The sequence below is a fragment of the Podarcis bocagei genome (genome assembly GCF_964188305.1).
Source record: "Podarcis bocagei genome assembly, chromosome: 5".
In the NCBI taxonomy this organism is placed as follows: domain Eukaryota; kingdom Metazoa; phylum Chordata; class Lepidosauria; order Squamata; family Lacertidae; genus Podarcis; species Podarcis bocagei.
Window position 1 is genome coordinate 24,618,033 of NC_138129.1, and position 20,721 is coordinate 24,638,753.

Below are 20,721 nucleotides of genomic sequence, written 5' to 3' on the forward strand. Positions count from 1 at the left end.
GGACTACAACTCCCATCAGCATCTGGAGGGCAGCAAGTTGGGAAATGTTGGGCTGGGTTTGCCTACTTTTAGCAACTTGTCTGTGAAACTGACACAATGGCAAGCCCTGCTTAAGGATATTAAAAAGTTCTTTGCTCAGCAGGACTCTGAAGATAATAAAAAAGTTAGGGTCTGGGTGTCGCAAAACCTCAAGCTTACCAGTTTTATATGTACTGTATTTTCTAGGATTTAACTCTTAACTTTCAAAGTCTTTGTGACTGCATTCTTTTCATATATCCAAGGTTAAAGGGGTCTGTCCCTTCCTGCCCAATGATTGCTCTCAGCTCTGAAGTATAAGAATGTTGGTCTCTGCTCCTATGTCCTAAACAGCAGCTTGATCTGTAGATCATGCTTAAACACCACAAAGTGAAAAGTTTCACTGGCTGATTTTTGCAGATCAAGCTGCTGTTAAAGACACAAGAGCATGCTAGGCTATTGTGATGTTTATTCCCTTTTTCTTTGCCAGCTGGCAGCCCTATTCTGAGGGTGTTTTTGCATAAGGTGCTTAAAATCACACTTGAGCTTCTTCGATGCTATTTCTGTCCCAAGTGAGCGATGCTGATGTAGGAGAGAAATCAATTGTACATTCTGGTCTAAGCAATCACATTGGACAAGGCAGCTATACAGGAAGCACTTTAGCTTCTCATGTGTAAATACCCTAAAATGCTGGGCAGTTTTGAAAGTGTTGTTGGAGACTTGGGACATTTTTGTCCCATTCATTTATTGATGAATAACATACACATTGAGCTTGGCTGTCTAGCGAGCACTCAGATGTGTAAAGGAGTATCAGTTCCCCAGGACAAGTGAAGTTACACAATCCCACAGCTCCTTCTCCAACGGTGGCTGCAAAACTCAGACTTGAGGCTCTTTGGCAACTACCAAGTGCTTTTTCAGCCCCTGCTTGAGACCTGACTTGTATGCCAGCCATCAGTCACCAGCCATCAGTGCTAATTGAAGAAAACACATTCTAACCATCAAAGTTCATTGAGCAGCTTCCTTGAGCTGAGCATCAACTTTATTATTATTTTATCTATTGCATTAATACCCCACCATTCTTCAAAGAAGTTCCAAGTGGTGTTGATGCTTTTCCCTCTCTAAATTTTATCCTCACGAAAACCCTGTGAGGTTGCTTAGGCTAAGAGATTATGACTGGTCCAAGGTCTCCCAGTGGGCTTCATGCCCAAGCAGGATTTTAACTCTGGTGTCCCAGTTCCCAATCCAACACTCTAACCACTATACCACACTACATCATCAACTGACAATAAACAACTTGGGACCTGGCTGTCTGAAGGACCACCTTCTTCCATACAAGCATGCACAAATCTCCAGGAAAGGCTTTTTTTCTCTGCCCTGCCGACTTCTGGGAGAGTACCGTATTTTTCGCTCTATAACATGCACCCGACCATAACACGCACATAGTTTTTAGAGGAGGAAAATCCGTAGGCATGCCACCCGTAGGCATTCCCCCCATAACACGCACAGACATTTCCCCTTACTTTTTAGGAGGAAAAAAGTGAGTGTTATGGTGCAAAAAATACGGTATATGGTGCAAAAAATATGTTGAGGACTTAGAAAGAAGGCCTTTTGGGTGGCTTGGGAACTTAGCCAATCTCTAGTGATCTAGTTCTGACAACAAGGCTTTTGGCCTGTCAGACTGACCTGTTTTATTTGTTTCTGCGGATGTTTTTAACTTGAATGATCTGGTTTTCTACCTGTTTATAATGTATACAGTTTTGCTTTTTTTAACCGTGCACATATGCAATTACAGATAATAACAGATGCACACTGCATTTTATAGAACTGTTTTAGATTGTATTGAATTGCTTACTAATAAACATTATTAAGCAAAGAAGCTAAACAAAAGGTGGCAATATCTTTACTTGGCATACTACATTTGTATGTTGCAAAGGATTATTGCCATCTGCTGGCTTTTTATTGTAGTCCACGAAGAAATCCAGTTACTTTTTTCTATATTGATTTGCAGGGATGGGTAGTGTGGTCTGTTGGACAGGGTTACAAGGTATACAGCAGGGTTGGGGAACCTGTGCCCCCCCCCCAGACTGCAACTCCCATCAGCTCTAGCCAGCATGACCAATGGTGAGGGATGATGGGAGTTTTAGTCAAGCATCATCAGGAGAGTGACAGTTTTCCTACCCCTGTTATCTAGTATTCTCAGTATTAGTTCTTATAAGTATGCCTTTTGTAGGTGGTATTGGTACTAAAAATGCAGTGTTTACAATATTACAGGGGTCTAGAAATCCTTTAGGCTTGGCCTTTCCATTATGCAAAACCAAGCAGACAATAAATAGCAAATTGTTTGCTAATTATTATTACCGACGTTCTTCTTTCTCAACTAGGGAAGAGTGTTTGTAGGATTTTCTTCCTTAGGTGCAAAAATAAGTTGGCCATCTTTGGGGATTTTGCATCTTGAGTCAATGGGGGTGGGGGACACCATTAGCCATTCTACCTCAGGCATCAAATTTTCTTGAGCCACTACTACTGAAAATATCCACCCCACCATACCCGGGGGTGGGCACTTGTCCTACAAGCCAAGATCAAAAGGCAGATTAGCTTTAACAGGTGGCAGTCACCTGATATCATTGTGACATTAAATGATTGACTGCTGGGTGGTCCTGCAGTTGGCCCACAGAGGCAGATCTGGATCATGGGGACAAAAAGTTTCCCCATTGCTGCTCCCAGGTTCAGTCCCCACCATCTCTCGTTAAAAACATCAGGTAATGGGGAAGATCTGTGTCTGAGGCCTTGGGAAACAACTGCTAGCCAAAGTAGACAATACCGGGCTGGAGGGACCTAAAACTGAGTTGTAGCAACAGCATCATTGGTATCACCATATAGGCTCCATCCTCTTAATTAAACGTTTCCTATCAGCCCACATTACCATGGAATGAATGAATACAGTGGTACCTTGGGAGGCGAATGGGACCCGTCCGGAGCCCCGTTCGCATCCTGAACAGAATGTAATACGCGTCTGCGCGTGCGCAGGTCGCGGTTCACTGCTTCCGCGCATGCATGTGACATCATTTTGACTGTCTGTGCATGTGCGAGTGGTGCAACCCGGCAGTAACGTGTTCTGTTACTTCTGGGTCACCACGGAGTGCAACCCAAAAATACTTATCCTGAAGCATATTTATCCCATGGTATGACCGTATAAAGAAACCCCTTCTGTGTCTCCAAGCCAGGGATTTCTTCACATCTGGAGTCCCCAACCCTGGAACTGCTGGGCACCATAGCACCCTCAGATGCACTTTGGCACCCTCCAAGGCCCCTGACACTCCTATTTTCTATATATTTTTAAAAAAAAAACATTGAGGCTTTTTGTTTTGTTTTGTGGAGAGCTGTTTGGTTGAGAAGGGATTACCAGCTTTTCCCCCTGATAGGTGGAAATCTAGGTTTTCTCCCTCTTTTGTGGGGAAGAATGTCTGAACATTGCCGGTTTTTCTTCTGTGAAATGTGTATTTTGTGGTGCCCAACACCATTTCTTAGATTTCCCAATGTTCCTCTGAGCATAAAAGGATAGGGGACCCTTACTCCGCACCATACAAGTGCTCACAGCTACTAGGACAGGTATCCCCAGACTCGGCCCTCCAGACGTTTTGGGACTACAATTCCCATCATCCCTGACCACTGGTCCTGTTAGCTAGGGATGATGGGAGTTGTAGTCCCAAAACATCTGGAGGGCCGAGTTTGGGGGTGCCTGTACAGGGATTTTGCTGTGTTTGTTTTTCCACTGGCAGGCTAGTTGAATCCTTCATCATTTGCTTGTGTTTGCTGTTCTATCTCTAATTAATGTACAGTGTTTTAACTGATGCTCCAGCAATATAACTCTTTGAGGAGGATTTGCAGCTCCTGACTACAATATCCAGGGATGACACACTGTCCCCATCCCTATTATTGTCTTTGTCCTCTCCTTTTCACCTTCATTACTTAGTTCCATCCTCTCTAATTAAAAGAGTGAGAACCAACAGAGTACGTGGAATGCATGATAAAGCAGGAGGTGATATATATTTTGTGGGGTCTGGAAAGAAGATTGTGAAAGGTGGAAAGAGACTGTGAAATCTGACTCAGAGTAAGACTGAGATGACATCCCAAATTACTCAGAGCTGCTAGGCAAAGAGCAGCACGTACATTTTAAAATGAAGAAATGCTTTTCTTAGGCATCTGGTTGGGCCACGGTAAGAACGGGATGTTGGATGTGGATGAGACATTGATCCAGCAGAATTTCATTTATGTTCTTGATACATTTGTAGATAGAACTTGCTTTCTCAGGGAATCAGATGAAAAGAACAGAAGGGATTTCAAAGATTTCTTTGATGTCATATAGTAACGACGGCCACAAAGTTTTCTTCAGAAAGACTGAGAAAACTGAAATTTTCTGTTGTGTTCCTGATGTCTAGGGATGAAATTAATTCACTTTGCTACAAGTAGGGTCCTTTGCTATGGCTGTGAATAAGAAGTGTTGACTAAGGTGAACTAACCACTAGTTTAGTGTTTCCCAAACTTGGGACACTGGCATTTTTTGGACTACGATTCCCATCATCCCTAGCTATCAGGGCCAGTGGTCAGGGATGACGGGAATTGTAGTCCAAAAACAGCTGGAGACCCAAGTTTGGGAAACACCGCTCCAGTCTCTTGCAAGATGAATGTGATTTATAGCAGAAGTCTTAGATCTTTCTCCTTACACACCTCCTCTTAACACTGGTGTGTTGGTGGGGTACATGGGTGGCATACAGAATGTCACACTAATACTAGTCTTCAGATACCCAGCCAAATTCTACTTTTCCACCAGTTTCACACTAAGATGCCATTGTTGATCCAAGCAAAACTCCCGTTACCTGAATCTCTTCGAAGTATCTCACATGGCTTCATGCCAGTGTGGTAATATGTGCAGTAGGTCGCTTCACCTTTGGGTGGGCCTTGGTGGGCAGTAATGGACAACTGCTTCAGAATACATCAGATTTCTGGGTCTAGCCACCATTTTAATTTTCCCACAATGCCCCTGAAATAGTACATTGCTCTGGAGCATTGTGGGAGAAATTTAAATGGTGGCTTAGCCCAGCCACCTGCTGCTCTCAAAGCACTGTTAGTGGTGGGACCTGCTGAGGTGCTTTGGTGTTACTAGCTGCCCAAAAGAAGCTGGGTGCTGATGCCTGCCCAGACTCTGTCTAAGTTGTGCTTCCATTTGTGTCATCCTCTGATTATATGGCTATTCTACATAGTCCCACCACCACAGACCTCTTGTAGAAGCCATTCAAAGTGTGAACAAAGGCAGGGCTTTTATCAATATAGCAAAGAACTGTGGTTCCTTTGTGGGTCTAAGGCATGGCTGTACGGTTATTCATTCTAGTGACATCATAACTACAGAGAGGGTGATTTCAAAATGTATTATATTGGCTGCTATTTCCCCCTTTCAAATCACCTCCCCCCCCCCCCGGGGTTTCTTCTTCAGTCTTACACCTGGAGATAATCAGAGGCCTTCTTTTTACAAATATGTAATGACAGGTCTCCTCTACTTGCAATGCATTGACAGCCCTTCCTGGAACATTAGCAAACCCCTTGGAGTTTTGAGTCTGCTTTCACTTCTTTGGGATCAAGCTCTGTAGCAGATGGAGGTTTATTGTGAACTAAAAAAGGCAATTTCTTCTGTATACAGAAGTCTCCCCAGGAGCAACCATGGGCAACTGTTGTTCCAACTAGATCTGTAGCAGCTGTATTGCTATATTTCTCCATGAGATGGGGAAAGTTGTCAATCTGTAGTTTTCATGTTTGCAAATGAAATGCATCTGCTTCCTTTCCTCGTTGCTTCTCCCTGCTTCTGGCACATACACTCACACACATGTTTATTTCAAGCCAGAGACAAGTTTTGTGCTTGAAGGATGCTCAATATCCCCTTTATTGCAGGAATATGAATCAACACGCAATAGATCTATGTCTTCCAGGCTCCTCTCACTATCTTCAGAACCTCTGAAATGAGAATCATTCCAGTCAGTCCCGGCTCTTAAAAGACAAGATGAATCAAGGATTTTCAAATGTAAGAACTCCCAATTTAATATTCCAAAATACTACTATTACTTCTGTGTGGTTATTGTTATTATTACTATTTATTACTACTGCTGCTTAAGAGGTTTTGGCCCCTTGGGATCTTCTGTTCCACTTTGGAAATTAAAATAGACTAAACCCGCTTCCTAGGGACGTGGGTGTTGCTGTGGTCTAAACCACAGAGCCTAGGGCTTGCCGATCGGAAGGTCAGCAGTTTGAATCCCCACAACGGGGGTGAGCTCCTGTTGTTCGGTCCCAACTCCTGCCCACCTAGCAGTTCAAAAGCACATCAAGTGCAAGTAGATAAATAGGTACCACTCTGGCGGGAAGGTAAACGGCATTTCCGTACGCTGCTCTGGTTCGCCAGAAGCGACTTAGTCATGCTGGCCACATGACCCGGAAACTGTCTGCGGACAAACGCCGGCTCCCTCGGCCTATAGAGCGAGATGAGCGCACAACCCCAGAGTCGTCTGTGACTGGACTTAACTGTCAGGGGTACCTTTACCTTTAAACCTTTTTCCTAGGCCTTGCCAGATGCTCATTCCACCCTGCTTGGCCTACAAAATGCCCTAATTATCAAGTTACCACCTTGCAGCAAGGCAATCCACCCAAGCCTTTCCATTTATCCCATGCTAAATAAATTGCAGGAATAAATAAATCGTGGAAAGTCTAAAGTGCAGTTTGGGCTCCTTTAGACAGTGTGTGCAAGAAAATTTTTGCTTCCTATTGCCAATGTCATTTCAGAAATCTGTTTACTGGAAATGAGAACAAACTCACAGCTCAGGGAGACAGCTAGTGGATTTCTTGCCGGGGCTTGTGACCTAAACTTTCCTAAACCTGATTTATCAAGAGTAGTGGAGGAGAGGGGATTGTGAGCTGGTATTCTGCCCCCCCCCCCGCGCCCCCGCTTACTCCTGCTCTATCATCATCTGCCAGAGCACTCGGTTAATGGGCAGATTCGCCTTGCTCTGGCCACTGAAGGAGGGGATGCTGAACCTTGCAAGTTTGTGACAGTTTAGCACAGTGAAAGTCAGAGGATGAGGGAAATTATGAAGCAAAGGCTAGATACTTATCTCCTTTTCTTTGATGAGATTTCTACTTCAGGCCAGCAGTTTAAACAGTAACGCTTCTTTGCAAGATTGTTTCGATATTTAATTAAAGGCTAAAAGTTGCATTTAAGCTGACTGAAGATACTTTGTTAAAGCTCACATAGGATAAGCCTGTGAAGTAAGCTCCACTGAGCTCAATGGAGTTCCCAGGAAACTATGAACAGAACTGAAGCTTCTAACAATAATGGATAGCACAGCTACCTCCATGGCAATGAAGGCTTCTCCCACTCTTCAAAATTTACCACTACAGCACTGGCTAACTGCTGTTAATCAGCCTAAATTCTGTGTTGAATTAAACCCACTTGCCTAAACTTCTGCCTACAGTTTCTGGATCCATGCAGCAGATCTCTTCAGGCCAAAGCAGGACTAGATCTGGGTTTAGATCTGGTATTTAGGAGAGACCCGATTGCATACACTCAATCGACCCAGAGGCAAACCCCCACAAATTTCATCTCTGCCCACCTCCCTGGCAAAAACAATTGCAGTTTTGCTTGCTTACTGGGTGCCGCTTCTGACATTCTGAATAAGGGATGGTGACGACATGCTCCAGAGTCTCACTACATGATCGTGTGCAGCACGGCTTGACCCATCTCAAATTCGATGGTCTACAGAGCACTCTGCGCGCAGGCATGTGAATCCGGTGGGGCAAGCCTTTCAAGGAGAGCGCCTCATACAATTCTGAAGAAGCCGCCTCTGGGGATGTTGCCTCAGTTGACGATTTAGGCTCATCTAACTTGTCTATTATAGCAACTTCCTCAACTTCCATGGCAGGCTCATCAATCACGCTGACATTAGGTGCTGGAGGTTCCTCAGAGGGGGTGCACACCCTGTCACATGAGCGGGGTAGAAGCATTGTTATGGATTTTCATTGTTTTAGTTTTTTCTTCCATTTACAGTCATACCTTGGTTTTTGAACAGCTTAGTTCACAAACAACTTGGAACGGAAAAGCTGCAAACCCAGAAGTAGGTGTTCTGGTTTGCAAACTTTGTCTCAGAAGCCGAATATCCAGTGCAGCTTCTGTGGCTTCCGATTGGCTGCAGGATGCTCCTGCTGCCAATCGGAAGCTGCGCATTGGTTTCCGAACATTTTGGAAGTCGAACGGACTTCCAGAACGCATTCTGTTTGAAAACCAAGGTATGACTGTAATTTCGGGCTCACCCACATCTGAGCATTATGTAGCTCTTCATCCACTCCCCCTCCCTTTAGAATTAAATGAATAGTTTAATATTTAATCTATTTTAAATTTGTACATGAGGAGCAATTTTGGCCTTTCCCATTCATACCAGGAGGCATTCCCCTTTGTGTTTGTCCCTGCCTTATAGTTTGTTGATTCTGTCATGCCAGTGAAATACTCACAGGGCCCATGTGCACCTTGTTCTGTTTGGTTTGGTTTTTTAAAAAATTCCCTGCCCAAGAAGAGTGGAAATGCATTCAGATAGGCAATGGTAAATTTGCTTGTGCTGTTTCCTAGTTTTGTACAAACCTGAGGGATGAAAAGACAAGAAGGGTTTTTCCTTTCAGGGCACACTGGAAATAAAAAATAAATGAAAGCACTTGAGAAGTAGTGGGCAAGGAAGAGGGGAGCTGCAGAAAGTGGCAGTTGATCCAACTAACCAAAAACATCAAAACAAATAATCTGTGACCCTGAGAGGAATTTGGAACCCAATTTTCCCCAACACTGAATTATCCCCATATCCCAATATCAGGTAAATCAAGGGGATGATCATCAAATTTACAGATGACACCAAACTGAGAGGGGTAGCTAATGCCGCAGAAGATTACCTTGACAGATTGGAGAAGGGGGCCAAAACTAACAACATGAATTTCAACAGAGACAAATGTAAGGTTCTGCACTTAGGCAGGAATAACTAGCTGCACAAATATAAGATGGGGGACACCTGGCTTGCTTGTAGTACATGTGAAAATGATCTAGGGGTCTTAGTAGATCACAAGCCTAACGTGAGTCAACAGTGTGATACAGCAGCAAAAAAAGCTAATGTTATTCTAGGCTGCATCAACAGAAGTATAGTGTCCAGATCAAGGGAAGTAATGTTGTTGTTGTTTAGTCATTTAGTCGTGTCCGACTCTTTGTGACCCCATGGACCAGAGCACGCCAGGCACTCCTGTCTTCCACTGCCTCCCACAGTTTGGTCAAACTCATGATGGTAGCTTTGACAGCACTGTCCAACCATCTCATCCTCTGTCGTCCCCTTCTACTTGTGAGGGAAGTAATAGTACCGCTCTGTTCTGCCTTGGTCAGACTACACCTTGAATACTTTGTCCAACTGGGGGACCACAATTTAAGATGGATGTTGACAAGCTGGAATGTGTGCAGAGAAGGGCAACCAAGATTATCAAGGTTCTGCAAACCAAGCCTTATGAGAAATGGCTGAAGGAGCTGGAAAAGAGGAGACTGAGAGGAGATACCGTAGCCACCTTCCAATATAAAAATGGCTGTCACATGGAAGATGGAGCAACCTTGTTTTCTCCTGCTCCAGAGCCAATGGATTCAAGTTAGAAGAAAAGAGATTCCAGCTCAATACCAGGAAAAACTTTCTGACCGTAAGAGCTGTTTGACAGTGGAATGAGCTCCTTTTGGAGGTGATGGATTCTCCTTCCTTGGAGATTTTTAAGCAGAGGTTTGATGGCCATCTGTTATGGATGCTTTAGATGAGATTCTCGCATTGCAGGGGATTGGACTGGATGACCCTTGGGATCCTGTCAGCAAAGCTCAGATGCTGACAGGAGAAGAAGAAGCAGGCATAGAGAGAGAACAGTTAAAAGCAGAAGGCAGAAAGGAGGGGGAGAGCAGCTGTAATCTGAGCTCTGAACAAAGGGGAGGTGAAAGACGGGGCCAGAGTGACAGGCTGCTGCATGAGAGCTCCAATAGTGAGTCAGACATTGGAATGCAGAAAGCATTCTCTCCCAAATCTCGTAGGATCTCAAAAGTGCTCTAAAGATCTAAAGTGTTATGTACTGAAGTTCTCACCCTGGGCCAGCAGGGGGATACTGTAGATAGTTTCCACTCAGGTCCACATATGCAAATAGGGGATTGAAAGTGACGTTCAGTGATTGGCTAGTTACAGAAAGTTGCTATTGTAGCGTTGTAGGGGAGCTCTATATAAGCAGGCTGGCTGAACCCTTCAGTTCAGTTCTGTTCTGTTCTGGCCAGTGAATAAACAAGAGCTGTTTTGAAGAATCGCTGTGTCGTCTGATATGTTCACCCACAACTTAACATAAAGAATCTAAAGAGCTCTAAAGAAGCTCTAAAGATACCGGAAGAGAAGGTGGGGGCTTTCGTGCTGGGGAAGGGGGAGGAGCTCAGTCCGGGCAACTCCATCTTCTGGGGAGGACAATGAGTAGAGGAGCTCCATCCTAGTTTGTTGTTTCAGCAATATACCGTATTTTTTGCACCATAACACTCACTTTTTTCCTCCTAAAAAGTAAGGGGAAATGTCTGTGCGTGTTATGGAGGGAATGCCTACGGGTGGCATGCCTACGGATTTTCCTCCTCTAAAAACTACGTGCGTGTTATGGTCGGGTGCGTGTTATAGAGCGAAAAATACGGTATCTGAAATAATTAACAGGCAGAGTCATCTCACGTTTGTGGGAGAGACCAAGCCATAACAGATCCCTTCCAGTTCTATGATTCTATGATCATATAGTCACACGCACACTTTCAGAGGGCCCTGTTTGTTATATTCTTACCCAGAGCAGGAAGCACCTGAATCCAGAGCACTCCCAATCGCTAACATCTTCCTGTACTTGTGCGCTAATTCACAAAGCCACTCGATTCTGCGGTTTGGACTCTTGAGCATTTTGAGGACAACCAGTTTCTTTATTATCTGTGCAGGTACAGAAAATATAGAGAGCACACAACATCTGAAGAAGTTGCCATAGAGTGAGCCCAGCCTGCTTCATTATTAGTATTATCTTGAGACTAATGTAGTTAACTGTTTACTTGTGTGAGGTCAACAGGAAAAATACAGAAATATTTTTAAAAATAAAAATTCATTTTTAAAATTTTGTTTCGATACGATATTATACACACATTCCAGCAGGCTCCAAAATGCCTAAGGTTTTTAGATTTAATTTTATGTTTGCTTTTGGCCTAGTTCCTTAAGGCTGGGTCCACTGTGGAGCTACATGTTGATATAATATGTTGGTTGCCTCAGATCATCTCTGTGTTGGGGTTGGGTGTGTGCTACTTTCTTCTTGGGTTAGCATTCCATCCCTGACAAAAAAATATATTGCACCAGTCTTTAAACTGGTAGACATGGTGGGGCTTTTGACAAGGAAGTTGCATCTCCCCAAATGATGCTAGCTAACTTTAGGCTTTAGACCTTGCAACAGGCAAACAGAATGGCATCTTACCCTCCTTAGGTGGCTCCTTACGTGTACCAAATTGCTTGTCTGAGATGCTCCACTCTCCACATCAATGATCTGAGAAAGACAGAGCAAAGTTATGGGGACAACAAAAGACGTCTTGTCCTCAACGCACTTCATTTGTGGCACTTTGTCTGCTTCATCAAGAGGAATTAAATGCAAATGGCCATTGAACTATACCCTTAGGATAAAGTCCAATTGATCTAAAATTGGGCCGGGTGGCAGTTTTAAAAATAATGCTATAATGTGGTATCGACTACTGTGGTGGGTGAATAAGCTAGACAGTGTGTAACAGGCCTCTGCTTGCACCCTGCTATTGTGGGATTTTATGGGGGGGGAGAGGGGTACCACAAAAACTGGCCCCATGCCCTCTGCTGTGTACTCACTGCCATCCTTGTGAAATGCCTGAAGTAGGGAACTTGTGGAGGAGACTGCATGAATTGGACTGCTGACTCAGCCACGTCAAAGCCACTAACAGAGCCTACCCTTTGAATTGCAGTGTTTTTATAACTTGGTTATAAAGAGCAAGAAGCAAATATTACACAGAATGCATGAGTCGCTCAGAAGGAGCAGCCTATTTATATAACTGTTAAATCATGTCTAGAGCCATTATTATTTAGGGATAGAGAGACTGCAAATAAAAATACATGTGAGAAAACAAAGTTGGCCAAAGGGCAAGATCATATACATGGGCCTGCTGAGTGCCTTAGAACTACGCATGGGTCTCCATCATGTGATTCAGATTACAGATCCCCCAAGTGCCCCTATATTCTAAGGACATCCCTGATTTAGAGAAGCCGTCCTGGTTTCTGATTTGATCCCGGAATGTCCCACTTTTCCTTAGGACGTCCCTATTTTCATTGGAGAAATGTTGGAGGGTATGGAGTTATCCAACCCTCAAGCTGTCTGAAGGCAATCCTTTATAGGGTAGGGGTGTTTTTTTTTTAATGTTTAATGTTTAATTATGTTTTTATATATGCTGGAAGCTGCCCAAAGTGGATGGGACAACCCATTAAAATGTGTGGGGTATAAATAGTAACATTATCATTATGGAATGAGACGTCCCTATTTTCATCTGAGAAATGTTGGAGGATATGAGATCATTGGCGGGGTGTGTGTCATGTGAGTTAGCCCCTCTCCGACATGGAAGGCCTGAAGGGGGAAAGCCTGGTGAATGTGTGGTCTAATTAACAAATAATTAAATAATTAGGCTTGTAGGCTGAAGGTTCCCCACCACTGAGGGTGGCTGGATAGCATGGAAGTAGGCCCAGTGGGGGACATAAACAGCAGGGGTAGGGCTAGTGTTCATGTCCCACTGCCTCTCTCCATGCAATCTGAACTGCATAAAGACTGTGTAAATATTATCACCTTCTCAGCCTCTAGCATGCTCCCAGCACTGGTGTTTAAAGCCATGTGGTCACAAAGAGTCGGACACGACTAGAACGACTAAACAACACATATGACATTAGTCATACGGCATCTAGCACAGAACATTAGAATTGCTGCAACAGGCCTGTATAAATTATTAAGTGGTCCACCAAAGACCTTCAGCAATTTTCAATTTGTTTATGCAGCAGGGAAGTGTGTGGGAACCACTTCAATAATCTACTTTGCTTTCATTGTGATTGTCTGTATGTTTTAACAGATCTCATTTATCTATCTATCTGTCTGTCTATTTATTAACGTTCAATCATTCTTTTAATGATAGTTCCCCTGAAGAAGAAGAAGAATCCTACAACTTCTTGAGAAACAGTCCTGTTTAATGTGATTGTTATTCCAGTAACTGTTGTTTTTAATTGCTCTCTGTTCTCTGTGTGTGAGAGAGGAGAATGGCTGCTGAGAGAGCCTTCTCAGGATACTGCTTTTTTTTTTTTTTTTTAATAAAGTTTTATTGCTTTTTTCCAGGGTAAAAGAAAGGTATATCATCCATAGCACATCAAAAGCAGTTTTACAGAAAAGAAAAGAAGTTATAAGAGAAAAAAAAGAAAAGATTCACATTTTTCACATCCATTTTCATGATCGATCAGACTTCCCCACGTCCCCCATCCCCTGTTTTCTTTACAATAAAAATAAACAGCAAATTAATACCTTATTTCATATGTTTTTGTGTTTTCCTTTAGTTATATAGTCCACAATTTATACATTTCGAAATCTTAACTTAATTTTCAACATTTACCAAATTCAATACTGAAGCATGTTTTTCCAGAACATTTAGCAAATTCTCAACATTCATATAGCTTATAATATTTTTGTAAATAGTCCTTAAATTTCTTCCAGTCCTCTTCCACGGCGTCTTCTCCCAGGTCTCGGATTCTGGCTGTCATTTCAGCTAATTCCATATAGTCCATCAGCTGCAAATGCCATTCTTCCAGCGTGGGTAACTCCTGTGCCTTCCAGTGTTTAGCTATAAGAATTCTTGCTGCTGTGGTTGCATATAGAAAGAAAGTTCTATCTTTTTTTAACACTCTCTGGCCCACAATGCCCAGGAGGAAGGCCTCTGGTTTCTTGTGAAAGGTGTATTTAAACACCTTTTTCAACTCGTTATAGATCATTTCCCAGAAGGCCTTCACCCTCGGGCATGCCCACCAGAGGTGAAAAAAGGTTCCCTCAGCTTCCTTACATTTCCAACATTTATTGTCAGACAAATGATATATCTTTGCAAGTTTGACTGGGGTCATGTACCACCTGTATACCATTTTCATGATGTTTTCCTTTAAGGCAGTACATGCCGTAAATTTCATACCGGTGGTCCATAACCTTTCCCAGTCTTCAGACATAATGTTGTACCCGATGTCTTGTGCCCATTTTATCATAGCTGATTTAACTATCTCATCTTGAGTGTTCCACTTAAGCAGCAAATTATACATTCTTGAAAGCACTTTCGTCTTAGGTTCAAGTAATTCTGTCTCTAATTTTGATTTTTCCACCTGGAAACCAATTTTTTTGTCTTTTTTAAAAGTCTCTAAAATTTGGGCATAATGAAACCAATCTCGCACCTTTCCTTTCAGTTTTTCGAAACTCTGCAACCTCCAAGTGTCACCATCTCTTTCAATTATCTCACAATATTTCAACCAGCCAGTCTCCATATTACGAAATTTTACGGCCTTAGCCTCTACCGGTGATAACCACCTCGGAGTCTTACTTTCGAATAAGTCTTTGTATTTAGTCCAGACAATAAGTAGAGCTTTCCTGACAATATGGTTTTTAAACAGTTTATGAGACTTTGCCTTGTCGTACCAGAGATATGCATGCCAACCAAAAGCATTGCTATGCCCTTCCAGATCTAGGACATCAGTGTTTTCTAACAAAAACCAATCTTTCAACCAGCAGAGGGATGCAGCTTCATAGTACAGTCTTAGGTCCGGCAGGGCAAACCCCCCTCTTTCCTTTGCATCTGTTAATATTTTAAATTTTATTCGGGGCTTTTTGCCCTGCCAGACAAACTTCGCAATGTCCCTCTGCCACTTTCCAAAGCATTCCACTCTGTCCACGATCTGAAGGGTTTGAAACAGAAACAACATTCTTGGCAATACATTCATTTTGACTGCAGCTATTCTGCCCGACAAGGTAAGTCTCAGTCTCGACCATGTTTCTAAATCCTTTTTGATTTCCGACCAACATTTTTCATAATTATCTTTAAACAAATTCAAATTTCTCCCAGTCAGGTTAACCCCCAGGTATTTCACTTTTGGAACAACATTTAATTCTGTTTCCTTCTGAAACCCATCTATTTCTGAAGGTGTCAAGTTTTTAGCCAAAACCTTGGTTTTTTGTTTGTTCAGCTTAAATCCCGCCACCCGACCAAATTCAGAAATTAGTTCTAAGGCTCTTTTTGTACTAGCTTCTGGCTCCTGTAATGTCAAAACCAGGTCATCTGCAAAGGCCTTCAATTTGTATTGTTTTTCCCCGACCTGTATTCCTTCCACCCGCTGGTCCTTCCTAATCATATTCAGCAACACCTCCAGGACAGAAATAAATAACAAGGGTGATAAGGGGCACCCCTGTCGTGTCCCTTTTTCAATTTTAAACTCCTCAGTCACCACGTTGTTTACTATCAATTTAGCTTTTTGCTCTGAATAGATTGCTTCAATACCATTTTGGAACGCCCTTCCCACTCCCATCCCTTCCAAATTTTTCTTCATAAATTTCCAAGATATGTTATCAAAGGCTTTCTCGGCATCTATAAATATCAAAGCTGCCTTCGTGTTCAGATTTGTCTGTAATAACTCCAAAACATCAATGATATTCCTAGTGTTGTCAGACATATGCCTGCCAGGGAGAAAGCCTGCTTGGTCTTTATGAATTACTTCATTCAAGACTTTTTTCAATCTGTTTGCCAAAATGTTAGCAAAAATTTTGTAATCCACATTTAGGAGTGAGATAGGGCGATAATTCCTGAGTTGAGTCTTTTCAGATTCCAATTTAGGAATCAAGGTGATGAATGCCTCTTTCCACGATTCGGGTGCCCCCTTTCCTTCCATAATTTGGTTACATACCTCCATTAATGGCTGAACCAAATATTCCTTCAATGTCTTGTAGTATTTGGAGGTAAGCCCATCTGGACCTGGAGATTTGCCTAGTTGCATGTTCTGAATGGCACTTTCAATCTCCTGTTGTGTTATTTTGTAATTCAGGGCTGTTTGCTTGTCTTGTGTTAATTTTTGGAGGCCATAACTTCCTAGAAAATTATCTATCTCAGTCTCCACTTGGGGTCCTTGAGTAAACAATTTTCTAAAATATCTCTGGAAGCACTTTCTAATATCTTCTGGTTTCTGAATACATTCTCCCTCAACCTCTAGATTGGTAACAAAGTTCAACTTTTGTCTCTTTTTCAGCTGCCATGCCAGCAGCTTCCCACATTTATTTGCCGATTCGAATGATCTTTGTTTCATTTGTTTAATTTTCCATTCAACTTCTTGATTTATCAATTTTGCATATTGTGCTTGATGGAATTTTATTTCTCTTAAAACTTCTTTTGATTTTGGGTTTAGTCTCAACTTTTTCTCGCCATCTCTTATCTTCTCCAAGATCTTATCCTTTTTACCATTCCAGAGTTTTTTCTTGATAGAGTTCTGCTGTATCAGAAATCCTCTCATCACAGCTTTACTTGCGTCCCAGATTGTTTTCTTTTCCACCAAAGTATTCAAATTTATTTCGAAATAATCTTTCAGCGTTTTTTGGGCCTTCTTCACAATCTCCTGATCTCTAAACAAATAGTCATTCATTCTCCATCTGAAGGATCCAGCTGGTGCCAGTCTTAAATCTATTTTCAAGGCGTTGTGGTCAGAGCAAGTTTTAGGGCAGATCTCGACTTTTTTTGTCTTAGGTGCCAGTCCTCTAGATGTCCAAATCTGGTCGATTCTTGTCCACGAAAGATGGGCCTCAGAGAAAAAAGTTCCCTCTTTACCTAGAGGGTTCTTTGTTCTCCAGATGTCAATCAAGTCCATATTGTCTGTAAGTTCAAAAAAAGTCTTTGGGAGTCTGCCATCTTTGGTCAAGTTCTGATTTTGAGACTTATCCATATGTGTGGAGACAACTCCATTCATATCACCCATCAGGATGATGTTAGTATAGTCAATATAGTCCAACATTGTCTCATGTAGCTTCTTATAAAATTCCGATTTCCCATCGTTTGGTGCATAAATTCCTACAATCAAAAATTTCTCTCCTTGTGCTTGAATTTCAATCGCCAAAATTCTTCCTTGTTCATCTTTAAAGATCAATTTTGGTGCTAGAGTCTCCTTTGCATAAATCACTACTCCTCTTTTTTTTACCTTATCTGATGAGATAAATTCTTGGCCTAGTCTCTTGTTAATTAATACTCTCCTATGGAGCCTAGTCACATGCGTTTCTTGAAGGCAAATAATGTCTAATTGTTCTTTTCTCAAAATATGAAAAATCTTTTTCCTTCTTTCGGGAGAATTTGCGCCATTAATGTTCCAACTGAGAAGCTGTAGAGACATCTTGGACTAATTATTTACCTGCTGGGGTGTCTCCTTTTTCGTTTTTTTCTGGGGGTGGAACCGGATTCAATCCAGGCGGAGGAGGTGGCCAGGCACCTGCTATTCCTTTCCGAAGGTCTTCCCCGTGGTCGTTTAGGAACTTTTCTTGCTCCTCTGCTGTTCTGATTCTTACCCTCACCCCTTTCAAGGTAAAAGATAATCCTTGAGGGAATTCCCACCTGTATGGGATTGTGTTGTTTCTCAGTAAGCTTGCTAGGTCTTTATATGTGGCTCTTAAGTCCAGAAGTTGTTTTGGTATATCTCTAAAAATTTCTGCCTTTTTTCCCTGGATCACCAATGGATTTTTAAAATGCAAGCCGAGTATGGTTTCTTTTTCTTGCCTAGATCTGAAAATGATCAGGCAATCTCTTGGTTTATCCTTCCTAGCCACTCTTCCTAGTCTGAAAGCGGTGACAATTTTAAAATCTTTTTCCTCTGCCACACCCCAGAATTTGGATAATTCTGTTGTCAAAAATCCAATCAAATCCTCCTTTTCTGATTCTGGAATGTTTCTAATTCTGAGGTTATTTTCCCTATTTTTCAGCTCTGCAAGGGACAGATACACTTGTTGTTCAGTCACCTGTCTACTCAGTGGTCTGACTTCGCCTCTTAATTCCTCTATCCTCTTTTTATTTTCGTCTGCTTTTGTATTTGCTTCCTGTGCCAGTTTCCGATTTTCTGTTGCAGTCTTTTCAATATTATCTATGGCCTGAGAGTTTTTAGAAACTTGGTCTGTCAATTTGTTAATTGAGGCTGTTACCTGGTCAAGTTTAGCAGCTTGTTCATCAAACCTAAGTGCTTGTTCATCCGCTTTCTTGTTCAGTGCTGCCAACTGCTCCAATATTTCTTTAGATACGGAGTCTATCCCTCCAGCAGCCATCTCTCCAAAAGTAGGCTGTATAGCTTGTCCTTCCTGCAGGCCTGTCACAATTGGGACAGATGATCTGCGTGGCTGCACAGGCAGAGTTAATTGCAAAAGTTCAGTTTGTTTTGCTTTTTTTCTTTCTGCAGCCCTTGTTTTTGCTGTGCCACTCATTCCACAGCTGTCCCAGTATCAAGGTCAAATTGTAAATCCCATGGGAAAATTAATTCCAGAAAAAATAAACATCCGGGCAGGAAAATTCCAAGACTAGTAGCAGTTCTCAAATACTATTAAGTCCACAATCCAGCAGGGGGAGCTCCCTAAAAATTAGGGAGAAGGATAGGAAATTTCCACCAAAAGTTCCCTTTACACACAAAAGAAAAATATTATCCAAAACAAGGGGGGGGAGCCCCTCTCCTTAAGCTTAAACTGCAGAGAATAAAAGTTCTTTACCAAGGTGCTTGCAACAGTTCCTTTTCCCGGTTACAAAGTAGCCCAATGTTACTTCTAACTTTGTCTACAGTTACTGCAGACCGATGTTACTTGTATCCAGTCAGACCGAGAACAGGGTTTCAAAAATTTGTAATCCACAAGGTAAAAGAAAGAGGAACATAAAATTGTCACTTATAAAACTGTTATGTCCTTTCTTTAACTTTTAATCAATCAAGGTCGAATTTGCAGATAAATTCCAACTCTTTTAAAATTCCTTTCAGCGCTTCAGCTTTAAAGGGGCTTTGCTCAATACTTTAAACAGAGCCGGGAGACTGACTTCCTTTTTAGCGTCTCCCGCTTTCAGCCAAATTTCTCCAAATTTAGTTCGTACAAAGCTTCAAATTTCCTACTCACGAGTAAGTTGTTTCAGTTCGATTGTTGAAGGAAGAAAGGTCAGCGCTGATCAGCAGCAGCCGCGCGGCTTCACTTCCGCGGAAAGAGCGATGGATCCACAGCACCGCTACCCCCTTCACGTTCCGAAACCCCTTACGGGGTCCCTTCTGCGTTTCGGAGGTCGCTCCTGGTGCCCGCCGAATCCCACGGCCACTGGCTCACTCTACCAGTGGTTTTTCTTCATGGGTCGTCGCTGTGCCGCAGCGCACGACCCTTTTCCGCGGAGCCCCTCTTCAGCAACTGAAGAGGACCGCCATTGCTGAGCGCGCCGCCTCCGGAAGTCCTCAGGATACTGCTGAGGAAAGTGTTGTGTCAGTGTGATCTGTCTGAAGTGAAACAGACAGAGGGAGAACTCTAAATCTGCGCAGGAGCTCTCTGTAAGGAACAAAGAGGATACTGCTGAGGTGAAAGCAAAACCTTTCATAAGAAACTGTCAGGCCTGAGTGAGGTGCAAGTTTCAATGCAGTTTTGTTTATAGGTCTAAGGAAGAAGACTACAATTCAAGTGAGAACGTACCCATGTTTGAATAAGCGTGAGATTGTAAATATTCATCTCAGTTATATGTTTATGAAAATAAAGCTTTTTTGAATATAAATAGTCTGGACATTGTATAGTCTTTACAGAAAGGCTATCACTCACCTAGAAGAGTTATTTAGCTTCCTAGCTGTAAGCTACTCTGTTACTTTGCATATCATCAAAATTTAATTTATATACATAACACTGCAGGCAGGGGGTGTCTTGTTTTTATCGATTAGCATGTAAGCCACTGCAGGAGCCTCCGTGGCTCAAGAGTAGCATACGAATGCTTAAGTAAATGAATAAGTAAATAGGCATCTGTATAGCCACTGTAGGGAACAAGGGGCTGGGATAGATAGGTCTATGGTTTGATCCAGCCAGGCTCTTTTGATGTTCTTAATAAAAGCCACGGCTTTAGAAGCTTTTGAACTCACTGCTGCTTTATCCTCTGTGGGATCTATAGCTGCTTACAAATATGTAGCACTTGGATCAGTATGAAAGGCTGCCTGCCAGGGAAGGATAGATTCTCATAACATTTTTTGTAATGTACCAGAAAATTCCACTACTTTCTGGGGGTTTTTTAAACCCACAGGCCAATTTTCAGCATTTCTCTCGCCCCCACTTCACCCCTCACTTTGAGCCTTGAGTAAATGATGCCAGCTCCTGGTTTCTTAAGAAGATGAGATACCTTTGGACATTGTTTCTTCTCCTCCAAGGCTTTCATATTCACTCAGGTGGTTTTCTAAGAGCTTCAACAACAGGGTTTGTAGCAGACAGGCAAGATATATGAGAAATAGGTGGCTGCTTTCTCTGGCTCTGAGATGCTACTGCCCCTTTCTGGGCTTGGGGAGCCATGAATGATGT

General features: G+C 42.5%; 1 protein-coding gene across 2 annotated transcripts; it reads right to left on the reverse strand.

Moving 5' to 3' along the window:
* Nucleotides 1-5,918: 5,918 nt before the first annotated feature.
* On the reverse strand, nt 5,919-20,717 carry TP53TG5 (TP53 target 5). 2 transcript variants are annotated; one of them, XM_081196767.1, is made up of 5 exons: nt 20,546-20,717; nt 11,581-11,649; nt 10,915-11,051; nt 7,705-8,032; nt 5,919-6,021 (listed from the first exon to the last, which is right to left on the reverse strand). In XM_081196767.1, the coding sequence occupies exons 1-5, from the start codon at nt 20,579-20,581 to the stop codon at nt 6,013-6,015; spliced, it is 579 nt and encodes a 192-aa protein (XP_081052893.1). In that variant the 5' UTR covers nt 20,582-20,717; the 3' UTR covers nt 5,919-6,012. The 2 variants fall into 2 exon arrangements, with proteins under 2 accessions (XP_081052893.1, XP_081052892.1); XM_081196766.1 differs by having other exon boundaries at nt 5,919-6,054.
* Between the last annotated feature and the right edge of the window lie 4 nt (nt 20,718-20,721).

What these genes read in the sequence shown, in the direction of transcription:
- TP53TG5 (XM_081196766.1), bottom strand. Translation starts at nt 20,581, where the DNA reads ATGAAAGCCTTGGAGGAGAAGAAACAATGTCCAAAG. An exon ending in AGAAGAAACAATGTCCAAAG is followed by an intron (nt 11,650 to 20,545) that starts GTATCTCATCTT and finishes TGTCTTTCTCAG; the next exon opens with ATCATTGATGTGGAGAGTGG. An exon ending in TAAGGAGCCACCTAAGGAGG is followed by an intron (nt 11,052 to 11,580) that starts GTAAGATGCCAT and finishes GTACCTGCACAG; the next exon opens with ATAATAAAGAAACTGGTTGT.